The 19,182-nt window shown below is 32.0% G+C and overlaps 1 protein-coding gene across 1 annotated transcript; it reads right to left on the reverse strand.

Moving 5' to 3' along the window:
• Positions 1 to 6,152: 6,152 nt before the first annotated feature.
• LOC105319426 (acanthoscurrin-2) lies at positions 6,153 to 7,125 on the reverse strand. Its single transcript, XM_011416969.3, has 3 exons — positions 6,972 to 7,125; positions 6,420 to 6,882; positions 6,153 to 6,273 (listed from the first exon to the last, which is right to left on the reverse strand). Exons 2-3 carry the CDS (start codon positions 6,879 to 6,881, stop codon positions 6,262 to 6,264), a joined length of 474 nt encoding a protein of 157 aa, XP_011415271.3. The 5' UTR covers position 6,882; positions 6,972 to 7,125; the 3' UTR covers positions 6,153 to 6,261.
• Between the last annotated feature and the right edge of the window lie 12,057 nt (positions 7,126 to 19,182).

Raw genomic sequence — 19,182 nt, forward strand, 5'->3', positions numbered from 1 at the left:
ATGGGCTAGCCAATTAGCACAGTTCAACTTTGAGGTGAAATTCCGATCTGGAAAATCGAATCGAAATGCTAACGCATTAAGTCGAAAACCTATTCCAAAAGTTAGGACTGTGACATGTCATTCTGAAACTGCAGTTCAGAAAATTGTGTGTAGTTCCCCATCGATGGATTTATTGAAGGAAATAACTGTTACGCCTACTTCTGTTAACGCCATACATGCAGAATCAAGAATAGCCGCTACATCAACGCTACCAGGATATGAAACAGCAGAAATAGCGTCATTACAACGGAATGATTCATTGATTATTTAGCCGTGTTATTTACTGGTTGAGGTCCTCTACCAAACCATCTACAGTACAGTTGAAGCAAGAAAACAAAGATGTTGGGAAACTTCTCAAACAAAGAGACAAATTAATGTTTGAAGAAGATATCTTGTATCGAACCATAGAAATGGAAACTGGAGTATTAACTCATCTTGTGCTTCCAACCATATTGAATGATCATGTGTTAGAATCTCTCTATAACCATGCAATACATCAAGGATGTGAAAGAACACTATCGTTAATTCAGAAACGGTGCTACTACTGGCCAACCATGGTAAAAGATGTAGAACTGTATTGTAAAAGCTGTGAAAGATGCATGGTAGCCAAAGCTCCTATTCCATCTATACGAACACCGATAACCAGCTTACTAGCATATCAGCCGCAGGACATTTTAGCGATAGATTTTACTGTAATGGAACCTTCATCTGATTGCAGAGAGAATGTGCTTGTCATGACAGACATTTTTAGTAAGTTCACACAAGCTGTTCCAACGAAAACCAAAAAGCACTGACAGTGGCAAAAGTTCTTATCAAAGAGTGGTTTTTCCATTATGGCATACCAAGGAGAATTCACAGTGATCAAGGGAGAAATTTTGAGAGTTCCATCGTCAAAGAACTTTGTGATATGTACCATGTCTCGAAAAGAAGAACCACCCCATATCTTTCGGAAGGAAACGGACAAGTTGAAAGATATAACAGAACTATGCATAATTTGTTAAAGACCTAATCACCAGAACAGAAACGGAAATGGACAGAACATCTACCAGAATTAGTGTACATTTACAATTCAACGATTCATTCGTCAACTGGATATACGCCGTATTTTCTTATGTTCGGTCGTGAACCAGTGTTACTCATCGATCATTTGTTAGGAATATCTACTCCAGACCCAGATAACATCGATAAGTACCTTTCCAACCATAAAGAGAAACTTGGAATTGCATTTAATCACGCACGGAAAAATTTAGAGGAAAACGCATAAAGAAGACAAGAACATTATAATAAAAGTGCAAAAGAAAGTGTTATTCCTGTAGGAACCCGAGTTTTAACCCGAAAACAATCGTATGCAAGGAATTCGAAGGAATAAGATTCAAGATGTGTGGGACCCTACTCCTTATAAAGTCATTAGTGCATTAAGTGATAACGTATATTCTATTTAATTAGCAGATGGTTCAGGACCAGTAAAAAATGTGAACAGAAGAGAAATTCTTAACACTGGCGAAATTATTACAGAGGAACCAGATGTGGAAATTCCAGTTACAAGTTCTGATGACTCCGATGAGGAAGATTCCAATTTCAAGGTGATGCATTGCGACCAAAATAAAGATATCGAAGAAGAAACAGTAAATACAGCAAGTGATACAGAACAGCCAACTGTCCGCTGGAAAACATTCGAATCCGAATCGTCTACCTAAATCTGCTGTGTCTGTACAAAGGACTGTGATTAAAAACAAACATTTTCAAGAACTCAGTGATGCAGTTGTTAATTTAGGTGCTGCATTGGCAACAAAGTTGAATGAAGCGTGGAAACAGTATTAGATGTGTATTACTTTCATACTGTTATAAACTGTTCATATGTATACATTTTTATGACTGACTGGTGATTTTTTTTCTCACCTTATAATGTATTTACTGTGGAATCATTCAAATTCGTGGGGGCAAATTTTCGTGGATTGCTTAAATTTTACAGGTTCGTGGGGAGGTAATTTCGTGTATTTTCTTATACCTACAAAAGGGAATATGACTTTAAAGCCCTAATTTATTAATTCGGGGAGGATGTTAATTCGTGGATGAGAGGTAACCACGAATTCCACGAAAATTGAGCCACCACGAAATCTAAGGATTCCACAGTATCCTGTTTTTTAACAAAATTTGTTCCATTGCTGAGGGCAGCAATAACAAACATATATATAACAAATATGTTAGATGAAGAATTGTATATCATATTTTTTATAAATATTTTATATATAAGTTTAAAAATTCAAATAAAAAAAAAGAAGTTCCACTGGGGATTGAACCATGGCCGCTGGAAGTGATGACCACTATCTTTTTTTTCTTTTTCTTTTGCCCACTGTCTTATCCAGTAGGCTACGGACGCTTATGTAACAGGGTGTGGTTTTTTTTTTATTACATCATTATACTGTTAGTTAATCTATAGGAAAATGGTTTGAACATTTTGAACACATATGTGAATTAGTATTATTTTGATAATGATAATGTAAGGTACTTTTCATATAGTGTACAGATATAAATAGTTTTTCCTGAAAGTAATTATATAAAGAAATTGATTTTGTTAGATTTTCAATTATCATAGAGATTATAGATTTCGGACAATAGGCATTTTTGTTTGTGACCATTGCTGAGGCCAGTTGGGAGTTGAGAACATTTTTACATTACCTACCAGTGCATGTAATTGTACAGTTGTATACAGTATATACAGTTCCTTTCACCCTTATTTAGGGAGCGTCACCATAATAATAATAAACGAAGTACATATACCATACTCGTTTATTACACTAGCAATGCGCATGACTAAGATTATAAGTATGATAACAAGCTGATAAGGTTTCACAGAATTTGAACACATGGCCAACCAAAGTCATTTCCCAATCTTGTTTCTTAGATAATACACACTAAAAATTAAGTATTTCATTAATCTATTTTGCTCACTTGACGGTTCATCCTGCAACGTAAACAAACATCAAGGATCAATTCAAAGGTCATTAAGAAAGCAATAACAAAAAGGGTTTTTTTTTATAGAAAAATTGTATTTCTTAGAAATTGCAATTATCATCAATATGAAATTTCATGGAAAGCTATACTTTAATGTTTGAAACATTAATCACTATTGTTGTCACTACCTTATGTCCCTTCTTGCCTTTTTCTCTCGTTTATTTATTTCTCTCTGTCATAAAAGTACTTTTCCGAGCAAAACCATTTTAAGGTCACCTGTGTCACTCATCATTTCACCATGAAAAAAAGTTAATATATTTTTGTATTACTAAATAATAGAGAAAAAAACATCAGAACACTCTTAAACCTAATGAGTTTGATTCATTCTTTTTCTTGGAATTCAAATCAATTAAGCATATTTTCCTTTAAGTTATTAAGAAAACGTTAGCTAGTGTTATGGCAAATGCTTTTACAATGAAAAGGATATTAAAGTTTGAAAAGGATATTTCTAAGAAGCTATCTAATGATTTATTATTTCATTATTTCATTTTTAAATGATTGTCGGGAAATTAAGGTATTTATTAGAGAGACTTACTTCTATTTTTGATTACATATTTTTTTGTTTCGTAGAACAATAAGTGTCAGATTCTTTATTATATATACTATGTTTTCCTTGAATGAATTATATTTTGAAGAAAAAAAACCTTACTAGGCCAGTAAATATAAAAATATATAATGTAACGCAAATAAAAAAATCGACACGAACATTCATTTATAAAAATTGCGAAGCCCCTCCATTTTCCAGGATATGTACAATGTTTTAAAAAATCATTTAAAACTTAAAGGTGAATTTCAAAATTAACAATGAATTGCAAAAAATATGCATCTTCATAGAATAACTTTATGTTTTAAATATGTGTTTGTACTCTCTAAACCATAAAACCAATCTCCTTGCTGTATGCGGCCTTCTAAAAACACTATTAAAAAACTGTTCTGTACCATGTATGTTTGACAGAATCTCGGCCTGCTGTCACACACAACTCGGTCTATGATATGGGAGTGAAATGCGTGTAAATTAATGTCAAACGATAATATTATATTATGTAGCATATTATTGGGTACATTGTATAAAACATTAATAAAATGTGATACTAAACTAATGAGAAATCTTTATGATTATAAATAGTTTATTTTTATTTCTTCGCTCAGACATTGAATTTTAATTGGTATACTGAACCCAAAAAGACGTAAAATTTAAACTGTAGCTTATCAAATCCAAATTACTGGCCCAATGTCAAAACTTAAAACCAACCCCCCAATTTGTGGTAATTTGAATTACCTAAAACATTTCAGTTCTATCAATTTTTTCTGCCTCATTTTGTTTTTGTGTGTTGTGCTTAGACAATACATAACATACTTAATATTTGAGTAAAACAAACGATTTCACAATATCCATGCATAAGTGTATGTATTTAATAATGCAATAATATGGAAAGGAAATTTTTGTAACAAAAAAGAAAAAAAAAAGAAATTAGCTTAGAATTTTGTCTTCTCGTCTGAACAAAAGGTAAAGCTCTCTTTGTGTCTCATATAAAAAACAATTTAAATAAAAGATTTCATTTACCAACTAAATGGCATAATATTGCAAAAATGCATTATTTATGTTAAACATGTTGTAAAAACATAAACATGAATAATAACTCATAAAAAATATTATTTCCATTCTCTTTTAATAATCTGATTATTACATTGGTAATTGTAGAAGAGGGGCCACTTATTTTAGTATAGTGGCATATAATGCCCTTCTCAAACTGATCTGGTCATTAATCAGTCTGCGCATGCGACCTGTGTCACATTTTTCTCTTTCACATGACATCGTAAACCTTTTCTTACGTTTCCTATATAAAGGGAGATAACTTCTCTATTCTTAAAATATGGATGATGCCAATTATTACTTTTATTAAATTATTATTATTATTATTTGCAACGAAATAAGCTCAAATGCAAGTTTTGAAATGTATAAATAGTTTTGGATAAAAGTCACCTCATTTAACCAACCAAAATATATTAATGATGTTAAACTTTACAATCATGATTTTTCAGTGTATGTCAAATATTTTGAACAAAAGCACGCGAATATTTAATTTGTTTCCAATATAATTTTACTCGACAATTTAACAGGCTATTTCAACAATATTGTTTTTGAAATATCAAGAAACAATTGAAGCATTTATAGTATCCCTATAAATGCACCACTACGTATTTTAAAATGAGGCCACTACGTCATTGTTGTTTGCTTTGTTTTATTGTTACCTGCTCTAATAACGCCGGTTCACTGAATATACTCCATTAGCGGGAAACCTTGCTTTTTAAGTGGGTCATCCCATTTATAATTATCATCATTATTAGGATTCACCAGATACGTATATAAACGGACATTAAAAATGGATAAAGCATCTTAAAGAAACATATTATTTGTAAACGTTAGCTAGTCAGAACATTTAGATGGCTAAGACCCTTTTTGACGCAAAGCTACAATTGAAATGTGCAAACTTTAACCTTTTTTAATAAATTGTTGTAGATGAACACCTATATATGACCCCTTCTCATGTTTTTTCAGATTTTCAAATTTTTAATTTAAGTCTGCAGTTGCACAGTTCTTTGCAAGTGAATAAAAGGTATTGTTCGCTTCTTGTATCCTTTTTATCTTTTGACAATAGTTTTGGTCATTTTGACAGAAACAAGTCAGCTCAAGAAATGTTTATATTTAAGTCTCCAAATATACAAAATGGCCGGACATTTCCCTGAAAGGAAAGGGATTACCTAATGCGGGTTAAACACCAATTTTATATTTCAAGCTACAATAACAAATGCTTTTTTTATTTATGTATTGTATTCAATACTATAACATTTTAGTTTATCGTGTATCAATGCAATATTTGCTAACACGTGTACGAATGGAAGACAGGCACCTGTATTATCATGAAACACTTAGAGCAGTTAAAATAAGTGTTATGATATGCAATTTGTACAGGTTCTACATATCTTAAATTTTGCTGAACTCTGCATTTTCCAGGGCATAGTATTTAAAGATACATTAAAAACTACACTTATGCAATAATCAAGTGATATATGGAAAAAAAACCCAACTAAAATCAGGTTGTTAAGAATTTAATGAATGTTGAATGAACATCATTGATACATCACGATGAAAACGCTGTATAATACGTTAAAGTATTAGAACACCTAGCGGCTCGAAATCCTTGTTTAATAATACCCCTGCAAAACATGACAAAAACGAATTATCAACTGGTTATGAAATAAGAGCTTTATCATATCAAACTTGATGTAAACTGAAAATTTAAGTACATGTATGCTTTTGTATAAAGAATGTACATGAGTTTTACATAGGTATATGTTCTTACTTTGCCACCGCGAAGTCCTTTTCCTCCTGAAATAATTGTAATAGCTCCACCGTATCCACGACCATATCCGTTTCCATACCCGCCGAACAGACCTCCGTATCCACCCCTATATCCGCCATATCCACCTCCGTAACCACCAAATCCTAATCCGTATCCACCTCCGTATCCACCATAACCACTTCCGTATCCACCATATCCGAATCCGTACCCACCATTTCCACCTCCATATCCACCAAGTAAACCACCATATCCAAGACCATATCCACCTAGAAAGTTGCCGTATCCACCTTTGCCTCCAAAGAAATTTCCTCCATAGAGACCGCCTCCATAGATACCTTTTCCTCCCAGAAATCCTACACCCGCAACTCCTTTTCCACCAAATCCACCGCCGTATCCATTATCATAGTAGCCATCAGCTGCGGCTACAGCCAGTACCACGGAGAGGCAGATCAGCTTATACATCCTTATCAAACAAAATTTAAAACATTTTAATTTTTAATTCTTAAAAGAAAATGATGTTAAACGATCATAATAAAACAGTAAGATTCAAACCTTTTTGGGAGTGAATGTTCGTCCAGAAATGAATCTGTGATGTGATTCGTATGCCCGGAGACTGAGTTTTATACCCTCTTTGTTGCTGGTCAAAACCATTGCTCGTCCTTGGCATTTAAGAAAGTAATAACTCACAAAAATCATTGCACGCTTTTTGAGGAAATAATTCTCATTACAGGGTAAACTGAGTTCATGACTGACTTATACAAATGTTTGACCATTGTTCGTGGTCATTAGATCTTATTACAGTTTTACACATCCATGAAAGATGGCCCTTGGGATTCTTTTCGTCAAATTAAAACTTTGCAAATAAAATCGTTATTTATCAGATTTCATGGTATTGTAAGAAAAATAACATTTATGCTATATAGCAGACAATATGTTATTTGTGACTTAAGAAAATGTTCATCCTACATACGAGTGGTACATGAATAAGTTAATGTTGCTTTTATGTTTAATTAAAAGCATATGTGACTTTCTAGTAAACGACATTGAACTTTTTACTGATGTTTCGGTAATGATGAATAAAAAAAGCACGAATTATTTTGGATTTTAATGGGTTTTTATGCGATAAAGTTCCCTTTATCCTTTTTTTATCATTAACGTCAGCCTCATTTAAATGAATACAATGAATTTATACGTGTGAAGTATGCAGTTTATATGTAAGCATTTATATGTTTATATATATATATATATATATATATATATATATATATATATATATATATATATATATATATATATATATATATATATATATATATATTTCAATAAATCATATACACGTATTTATTTTTATTTGTGTTTGGTTGACAAAAATTACAATGAATAAAGAGAAGTTCCCCTTATTTTCTGCTTATATTATTGCTGTTAATATGTTTAATAAAAACAATATTATATTACAATTACACTAGATGTATATACAGTAGTATTGCATTTGTGATTTTCAACAAATGAACAATATGTATATTCTTTGAAAAAAAGATTTTATCATTAGTAGAACAACTAAATAAGCTTATTTCTTTTCCGCGTAAAATCGCATGAGGCTATCTTGCATTTTTCCTTTTAGCAGAAAAACTTAATAAGCTTATTTCTTTTCCGCCAAGATTTATATCCGCGTAAAATCGCGTAAAAATTATATAAGCGAGGTTTAAACCGGGTGCTATAGGGAAAATTCAACCTGCACATGAGCTAGCCTGGTTCCTGTGCGTAATGGGTAGCTCAGGGAACCAGGCTAGCACACGTTTATCTGAATCAGGATTGAGATTGTGCCATATGCACACATAAGTTCAAAGGCGCTATGATTGTAAAGTTATCGGTAAACAGTACCAAAACAGTATTCCAAAAGTATTCCTTTTAAAGAAATGATCGGCATGTGATATGAACTGCCATTAGTATGAAATAAGTTAATGTTATGCCGAAACAAATAGCATGATTTGCAATAATTTGTTGTTTTCCGAATACAGATGTAACTTAACTTTTCTTTTATAGTAGGCGAGGCTAGAGTACTTCCCGATTAAATTTTTATAAGCATTTAAGTATGATTGAATAATTATGTCACTGTAAAAAAGTTTCAATCTCAAGAAAAATGCATCAAAATATGAAATTTTTAATTTACACAAAGCTGTCACTGCATAGTTAAAAAGGTAGTGCGAATCGTAATGTGTGCGCAAATAGTAGAATTCCCCGAATGCCTGATACTATACATGCAAACTTCATTAATAGATAGATCATAAATATTTTATAAGTATGAACCATAAAAAGTCAGGGCTATGCATACATGTATACGTAATACAACGTACAAATTTAGAGGTTAAAAGCAGGGGGCTAGAGTGTGTTGAATCTCAAATAATCTTAAGGCTTTCACGTTTTCATTGGAAACACATGCAAATGGTCCACGTATTGTTGTCCTTTTTTAAAGGACAGCAACTTGTATCTTCCTTTTTTTCTTCTGACAAATGTAATCTTAATGAAACTATGATAAAAGATTGGCGTTCGCGATTTTATATTCTCGCGATTTGATGCAAAACGGTTGAATTGCGGAATTAAGGACTCGCTTAAAATAAGGAATCTACAGTACATCACCTGTAAGTGTATTTTGAATACCCGTTATTGCTAAAAAGTTATCAGATTTTCCATGTTAGTGACAAAAATTTATATTTTTTCCTTAGTGTTGCTGACTAGGGAAAACTATTGCTGAGCATCACTTCCTTGAAAACATGCCAGGCATGGTTTCCTTTCAAACAGAAAGGTTAGACCAGTTTAATGACATTTTTGGGCTAAAAACTGATGATGAATTTCAAGGAAGATATTGGCCTATGACATATCCGCCTTGCTCAGGTACGAAAATGTATCATTCATTATAATCCAGTTTGTCGACAAGGCTCATCGTTTATTAATATCCATGAGTAAAAATGTGTACGTTTTACTTTTGTGGATTTATTTAATAAAATTACAGGAGGAGTTTTATAAGAATAAGTGAATCTGAACAAATTTTCCTGGAGACAATTAACCCCACCACTTCTCCATACACATGCTATGACATGATGGTTACTACACGCGTTCTAATTTTTACGAAATATTTTCACCAAGTTCTAATGAGAAACAAGAGTCATCCGCAAGTTTAATGGCCACAATGATATGACGTGTATATGTCATTTCCGTACGTTTTATGAACGAAATGCAAGGCGAAAAGGTTTCACATATTCGTGCCACAAACCAATCACAATTTGAATCTGAGATTTTCTGTTAAACGAAATCAGGCAGAGCAGCAACCTGAATACACATACATTTTGTTTGCACCTACATGTAGAACTGTACACTTGTTTTGTGAATTAAGCGTGTAAAGTGTTATATGTAGCGTGCCTAATTACACTGAATTAATATAACATGTACTTGTTTCTTATTATTAATTATACCCCCGATCCAAAGGAGAAGGTGGTATACTGTATTACCCTTGTGTGTCTGTCTGTCTGTCTGTTTGTCCGTCCGTCCGTCCGTCCGTCCGTCTGTCTGTCTGCCCTTCGGTAGCAAAAATTACTGCCGCATTTTTCTTAGCAACTATTTATTGCACATGCTTGAAATTTTAATACACTATTTGTTTAGGCATCCATTTCGTGGGATATATTTTTGTACCAATCGGATGCTAACTTCCTGTCAAATGTCGACTTTGCTTATTTTGCATATTCACATCAGAGCGGGGGCATCACTAGTGAGCACTGGCTCACAGATATCTTGATTGTATATTTATACTCAAGCAACTAATTGCTTTGTTTGAATGTTGCGTACGTTTTACTTATAAAAAAAAAGTACACTCTGATTCTGAGACATATTTGAGAATATAATGACACTTTTTTTAAAATCAAATAATTTATTCCATTTTTTCATTTCTGTTTAACAAAACCGGTGTTACCTTTCAAACAGTAACAATTGGATTACATCAATAAATACAAAAGCAAATAACGCAAGTTCTACAAACGACCATTGTCTAACGATATGTTTGTTTAAAGATATTAATAAGAATAGCCATGCATAAGTAGATAAAATCGCAATTTTAGCTGGTCTTTTTCTGCCAGAAGTAGGTTAATGTATCTCAAACTCCGATTTTCATTGTATTTCATGGGGCTTATTTCTGCGTTTAGAACGGAAATGGTAATTGGGTCATCGTACACGTCTGTCCAACTCTTTGTCCATATTTTTCAGTGTATATACCTGTACGTTCCTTGAGCTCAGTTCATAATATAGGCTCATTCGTGGTAAACATGCTTATAACATGCATTGTATTTAGATAATTGCATTGACTTCATTTTAATATAAATTTATTAAAGGACACAAAGCATGTAAACTTTTTCAATCACAAAAACAGACGGTTTTGTTTCTGCGTTATGAAAATATATAATATTGACTAAAGATAAGGCGTGTGGGAACACTAAACGAAGAAAAATATTACCTGTACAGTTTTAATCATGTGTAATAAATCTTAGATTACGACGCGGAAGTAAAAATTATAGATTACAAAACTCAGATATATCTCTCTGTCATAAAATAAATGTTGTGTTATACTAGTATGTGATTTCGTTTGTTTGAGGAACAAATTAGAAATCAATTTCTACTTGGTAATTGTAATGAATATTTTCCGGGAATATTAAGTTTTTAATTCGAGTTCCTGTACAGGAATGTTTAGTCACGCTGTTCAAAAGAACTGGTTTTGTATAAAGTAGTTTGTTAAAGTCAGTTTAGGACGACAGATAGAGCTGGAACCACGTGCACGTTTAAAATAAATAAATTATTGCTTGTAAGTTACAGTCTACCTGGCTCTGTGATATAAATGCATTGCAAAAAAATTCTCTTATTTAATAATATTAATCGTTACTGTCTTCATTTTTATTATTGTAGACTCCTTTAATTTATTTGTGATAATGAGAGCATCGACTGTTTTTGGAGGACAAAACTGATGAGAAAAAAGTGGAAAAAACAACAGTTACTGCTCATTGGCCGTAATAAAAAACAAACTTGATCTGTATTCCATTTTATATTACCAGATGATGCATGCGCGGATCCAGAAAATTTTTCCAGGGGGGGGGTCCGAAGGATAATTGTGTTTGCCAGGGGGGGTCCGAGGCATATTTTCGCGATAATTTTACTATGTAAATTTAATAAATTTTCATTTTCCAGGGGAGGTCGGGACCCCCCCCCCCCCCCGACCCCCCCCCCCCCGACCCCCCCCCCCCCTCTAGATCCGCGCATGTGATGTAATATAAAACTTTCATATATGGTCGTATGAAATAGTAATCCAAATTGGTTCGGTTATATGTGAAGTTGTTGCAGACATTGAATGTGTAATTTGCATGATGAAGAATCTGAATGATCGTGATATTAATCAATAAAAGTAAATGTTGTTTAATGTACTGGTATGTGGTTATTATTTCCTTTATTGCATCTAGCATCAGAATTGATCCTCCCCTTTCAACTTTTTCAACTTTTTGCAGCAAAGAATTTTCTTAAATTTACAAAGAGAAATTTGGATTATAATGGAGTTGCCCTTCCTCCATTTTTTTGGAGATGTAACACACTAAAGTGAAAATAAAGAAATCAACAGTGAAAATTTAGCTCAGGTATATTTGTCCCCACCCTATGAATTAGGATTTTCACGATGTCTTTTTTCAGCGTCAACCATCCTCTTTGCTAGCCAAGGGTTTGCGATTTACTCCGTGCAGGGTACATCGTAAGCCCTTAGCTTGATCCCTCCTTGTGCTACATGCCTATATCAAATTGAGCACAATGTTATTTTAATGATAAATAACATTAATGTAAAATAAAGAAAGATCACTTTCAATGAACGCACTTTATCACCTAGAACTACAAATTGGGATCAGCTGTTAATATATCATTTATAACCTGGATTAAATATGCAATTATTTGTTATGCTTATCTATAAGATTGCACTTTGAAGTACAAGGCATTAAAGCAGCTTAAAAAAAATTGTGATAATTTACATCTCTTGAATTCATAACTGCTCAAAACTTAGTCTCTCTTTATTCTTGCTAATACATCTGTAAAGTTCGGCTACATCGACCTTCGAAAAGACATCCTTGAATCCACTTAATGATTATACTGCCGTCCATGTACATTGTCAACTATACGCTGAAGTTGTCAAGCCATAGATGAAATATCAGTTGATTTATATGCCTTAGGTCTTTTCTTCCAAGACCTGTTTTTCTTACATTCCTTTTGAATGTTCTCCTTTATTTCATCATGTATTTGAGTTGTTAGTGCGGCCTTTCAGACACTCTGGTACGTAGCATTTGCACCTTGCTCATACACATTTTTTCATTGTTTGCACTAGTATCTCAACAGATGGGATATTATTTTCTATATCGCCTTGTTGGTTATCTGAGCAATTCTACATATACTCATTTGCCATTTTAGCAGACAACAGAGCAAACAAATATGCCATATATCAGAATAACCATAACTGATACTTTGTATGATTTTCTGATCTTGAAAATAACATTTGAAACTTTGCTGTGTTCAGGACGGATCACCATGGACTTGGTTGCATGCACAACTAAGTATACACAAATTTTTGATTAAACCCTCTATTCATTCTATTGCAGGAAATACAGCAAGTCACAAACTACCAATTTAATGTCATGATTAACAACACCTTTCCAACAATAAAAGGAAAAACACTTATGAATGTTAAAGCTCTATAAACATCATCAACCTTTTTTGTAAAAAAAAAAAAAAAAATGCAACGCAAGAGATAATAACAAATCAAAATGGTTTATATCCGAATAGAACACACAAAAATTACCAGTAATCAGTTTATTAAAAAAATTATTTTATCAAACACTCAAAGACGCAAGCGGTTAGTCTGAACATTCTTAGATTTACTTTGTTGAAGAGTCGTTAAAATCAATATTCAGTAATAACTATGGAACGCCATAGCTGCCGTATGTGGCTATTTCATGTTAAGATGGTGCTTTATTATATTATGCTGTGGTTATTCTATTTGAAGATGGTGCTTTATTATATGAAGAGGGTGCTTTATTGTATGAAGTTGGTGCTTTTTTTATGTAAAGATGGTGCTTTATTATATGAAGATTGTGCTTTTTTATGTGAAGATTGTGCTTTTTATGTGAAGATGGTGCTTTATTATTCATCAAAACTGAAAAATTCGACAAGTGTGAAATGGCATGCTTATATAGTATATGCATTTAAAACTTCTTACTCTAGTAGTATTTATGTTAAACTAGAAATATGAATATACCGCCAAAAATCCATGTGTGAGAAAAAGGCCTTAAAATCCCGAAAGACAGGAAACAATTGTCAAAACTCAAACATCTTGCAGTCGGGATATTTTCGTGACCAATGTTCTTTGCACGAATTCGTAAACATTGCAGGTGTTTTTTTTTATATTATTTTTCTGCACGCAAAAAAACTCTCTAGCATGCCTAGACTTTTATCAAACTAATTGTTATTTTTCTTCTAAAAAATGTCGAAAATTCAACGGGAGTATAAACATTATTCAACGAAGAACATTAATTATACAAAAACGTTATATACGATGAAAATTTTAATTATGACTAAAGGCTTGATAGTTTGTCTCATAAAGGTTACCTGCATGCTGATGTTCAATTCATCTTTAAAAAGACAATGTTTCACTCAATAATAAAACAATTTGCACCTTACTTTTTTTACCAAAAACGTTTTTTACGTTATCTATAAGAAAAAGCTCATTTTTCTACAACCATATGCTCTCTAAAATAAAATCTACACACGTGTAAGTATAGAAGTTAAGATTGAAAGCATGGCGGAGGTTACTAGTTAAAGTGTTATATTTTTTTAAAAGATACCCTACATCTGTTGCGTATGAGGACTGTTACAACAATGTGACATGGAAAACATTAGTGGACACATCTAGAATAATTGAAGATTTGATTTAAATGAAAGCCTCACGAACAATAATGTCAATTAAATAATAATTACGCACGTACTTTAATTAATCTTATCTAATCTATATTAACACAGTACGAAAATTAAGGATAGAGGGGCAATAGTCCGTTTTATTACAGATATCACCATTGGTCATCTACGGCCAATTGTACTTCTAACATCTTGGCGGAAGGTCACCGGTCCAGAGAAACAACATATTTCAACACGATCAGCCGTGTTTCACAACGACCCACTTCTTTAACTAGTGAACCTGCTATACAAATATAGGTCACAGAGTTGTCACATTTCAAAACGTACAAAAACTCTATACAGATAGGTCTAGTTTGTACAGCTTGATGCTGCTAGACAAACCAAACAGGTCGTTTATCTATCATAACCAACTGTCCACGTCAACCCAGTAGAAGAAACACACAACACCTAATTTTATACAATACTAGATGATACCCCGAGCAACCGCGGGAATGAACAATTTACACATTAATAATTTACACGTTATTATCATATCACGCTTATTATGTTGAACCATATTTTTGTTCATTTTTGTAAATACTTTGTCCGTTTTTTTTCCTTATCTTTTTCAATAAAATTGAAATAAAAAACAAACTGCATTGTTTGATATTTAGAGGAGAGGAAAGGGATGAAAAATCTTAAATGAAATGGATAATATATATGTACGTGGCCTTAATCCTGTTTATTGCAGCTGACTGGAAAAAATAACCCTTTTTATTGTATTTATTTCAAATCAGTGAATAGGTATTTAGAGTGGTTCTTTTGGTCATTTTTAATCTAATTTGTATTACCCTACCAAATAAGAATTTCAGATAAAAGACTGTTTTGAAAAACAAACTGGAGGAGGGAGCTTCCCCATTAAAATACAGTAATCTGATCATTAATGTTTACAAATTAATGTGTAAAGTTTACAACCAATTTGTCATGGTATAAAAAAGTATGAAATTAAAACACGCTAGGATATGCATAATTATCCATTTGCATGCATATTTTAAACCAAAGTTGTTAAATTCGAAGTGTCTGGTCGATGGTTAACTCGCCCTACACTTTCCGCCGTGTGTCAATTAGTCAACCCGTTTCTTGGCACCCCCTTTTGAAAAGTTCTTTCTATTAACACTAAAATCGAATTAATTGTTCCATTTTATTTAACAACTTTTGTTTTAATAGAAGTCCGATCCAAGGTGCGATGCATGAAGAAAGTTAATTAGTCAATACGCGTTCTTGGTTACCCCGTTCTGGAAAGTTCTCAAGCGAATGTGTAACTTAAACTAAATTAGCCCACTAAAGGAACGAATTAACTCATTTTATTTATTCAACATGTGTCAAATCTAATATCTATGTATTTTCTAATTAGGCCCACAGTAGATATATTCACTCTTTACGTAATCATTTAATATCATCTCATTGCAAGTTTATATCGTTGATGCAAACTGTCCCTGACTGGATCTGCCAAAGCGTGTCCACCACTTTACTCTCATTTTTGCTATTTCATGTTTGTTTATCAAAAAAGAAAGCAGGTTTTTGATTAATTTCACAATAATAACTTATCAGTCAAAATTCAAATATACCTTACAGACATCATCACGCATGCGTTGAAATACCAAAGGTGTAAGCAAGTACTCTGGTGCAGGCATTTTGTAGTTTATTTGCAAGATGCCTTAATTTATAAGTATAGATGGTGAAACAAACCTCATAATGGGGAACAAAAACATCTAACATACAACCAGAATAGATAACCAACAAAAACATCTAACATACAACCAGAATAGATAACCAACAAAAACATCTAACATACAAACAGAATAGATAACCAACAATAACATCTAACATACAACCAGAATAGATAACCAACAAAAACATCTAACATACAACCAGAAGAGATAACCAACAAAAACATCTAACATACAACCAGAATAGATAACCAACAAAAACATCTAACATACAACCAGAATAGATAACCAACAAAAACATCTAACATACAACCAGAATAGATAACCAACAAAAACATCTAACATACAACCAGAATAGATAACCAACAAAAACATCTAACATACAACCAGAATAGATAACCAACAAAAACATCTAACATACAACCAGAATAGATAACCAACAAAAACATCTAACATACAAACAGAATAGATAACCAACAATAACATCTAACATACAACCAGAATAGATAACCAACAAAAACATCTAACATACAACCAGAAGAGATAACCAACAAAAACATCTAACATACAACCAGAATAGATAACCAACAAAAACATCTAACATACAACCAGAATAGATAACCAACAAAAACATCTAACATACAACCAGAATAGATAACCAACAAAAACATCTAACATACAACCAGAATAGATAACCAACAAAAACATCTAACATACAACCAGAATAGATAACCAACAAAAACATCTAACATACAACCAGAATAGATAACCAACAAAAACATCTAACATACAAACAGAATAGATAACCAACAATAACATCTAACATACAACCAGAATAGATAACCAACAAAAACATCTAACATACAACCAGAAGAGATAACCAACAAAAACATCTAACATACAACCAGAATAGATAACCAACAAAAACATCTAACATACAAACAGAATAGATAACCAACAATAACATCTAACATACAACCAGAATAGATAACCAACAAAAACATCTAACATACAACCAGAAGAGATAACCAACAAAAACATCTAACATACAAACAGAATAGATAACCAACAATAACATCTAACATACAACCAGAATAGATAACCAACAAAAACATCTAACATACAACCAGAAGAGATAACCAACAAAAACATCTATCATACAAACAGAAGAGATAACCAACAAAAACATCTATCATACAAACAGAATAGATAACCAACAATTCTTACGACTCTCAATGGCTATATATATTTTTTAATCATTAAGCATATCAAATATATATGTAATTTTGCCGTGGTAATTCCTCTTGCACCATGCACCACAAAAATATTAAAGTGTGAAAGGTAATGATTGCACTTTTTTTAATAAAATGGATAAATTAATTTATAGTAAAAAGAATTTATTAATAACTTTAATAGATTAAATAGAACCAATGGAATTAGTTCAATCATTTTAAGTTGTCATAATTTATGTTTGATTTCCTTTTCATTTCTTTTCACCCAATTTGTGATGCAAAAATTACAGTCTGTATGTGTGTAATATCTCAAGAGAAAAAGCATGTTCAGTGGCTTATACAAATGTATAACTGTTACAGCGTCTATAATTATGACGAGAGAGAGAGAGAGAGAGAGAGAGAGAGAGAGAGAGAGAGAGAGAGAGAGAGAAAGACGTTTTTCAAGGAAAAAGGTGGCGTATTTTTATTAATGGTTTGCATTTACCAGATTTATCATTTTACCTGGACACAATTTTTATCTTAAGATAGTGGAAGTGTAGAGGCGATTTGTTTGACAAACTTAGCTTAACTTAAAAAATTTCCACTTATTCATATCGTTACTGACATGTTTCAGTTCAAAGATTTATTTTTATAAACTAAAATGGCGTATCTTGCTTAATATGAAATATTTACTTGTCCACCCCTAAGTAAAACTACTGTCAAGTTGATTAGAAAACAAAATCTGATGTATTCATGAAAACTTTTTTTCTCCTTAATTTTAAATTTGAGCATTAACATCGTAAACTTAAATTGTAAAAAAGAATTTCCTTTTATTACTATAACAAGCATATAGTGTAGGGTGTATAATAGAAAAACATTTGACTAACAATACATTTTTGTTCCTTTCCACTCCCATTTATTGAGACTGACGGAAAACTCTTGGTTTGCAAAGATAAATAAGATGTAAACTTTAGCTACCTGTAAATATTTAGATAATGTTTGTGAAAAACATTAAACAATTGTATTTGGGAGTAAAAAAGAGTTAATTATTTAATACATGTTAGAGTGGAAATTATTTTTAATATCCCATTTGATGAGATATATCAACCTTTCATATTCATAAACTATTTACATTAGAAAAGAAAAAGTTTATTTCTTTATTGACTATTAAAAAATTAACAATTTTGCAACACTCTTGAACCCCTTTTGTCACTCAAAAATTTATAATATGTATGATTATTTCACATGTGCAAAAATCTCCAATTCAAGTAATTTTAAATCACCCATCGTTTACCAAACTTTAAGTCTTTACATTTGTACACTTCCAGTAAAAAATAATCAAAGAAATTGTATTAAAATATAGAGCAAGCATTAATGCTTTGAAACAAATGTTTTAAATTTACATATCTGACCTTGATACAAAGCAGTATAGGTTTGGAATTAACAGTTTATTTGGAAGAAAGGGTGATTAACATGTATAAAGCATAAATTAACTTTACAAACATTTTTAATTCTATTGTAGGATATATTTGATCTGGTTTAACTTGCCATGGTTGCTATTGACACTTTTGAAATTCTTTTTTAAGTGTCTTTAATATTTGATTTCATTAATTTTATTTAGCATTTTAATCCTGAAAGCGCGGCATATGCATACACTAATTTGGTCCAGAACCTACATACGTAGGTTGAGAGAAATACAAAAAATTATCTGAAGAATGTTAAATGAACAGTCGGACCTTCAGTCAAATTATGTAATGTTCAACTGTGTCATCTACTTTTAGTTTTCAATTTTTCATATTTTCCAACTCTGTTGACAAATCATCTGAAAAAGCTGCTTGATGTTATAAGAAAATGAATTTTAAT

The sequence above is a fragment of the Magallana gigas genome, chromosome 6 (genome assembly GCF_963853765.1).
Source record: "Magallana gigas chromosome 6, xbMagGiga1.1, whole genome shotgun sequence".
Lineage (NCBI taxonomy): Eukaryota > Metazoa > Mollusca > Bivalvia > Ostreida > Ostreidae > Magallana > Magallana gigas.

Excerpts from the sequence above, each read along its gene's own strand:
- LOC105319426 (XM_011416969.3), bottom strand. The coding sequence starts at position 6,881 with ATGTATAAGCTGATCTGCCTCTCCGTGGTACTGGCTGTAGCCGCAGCT.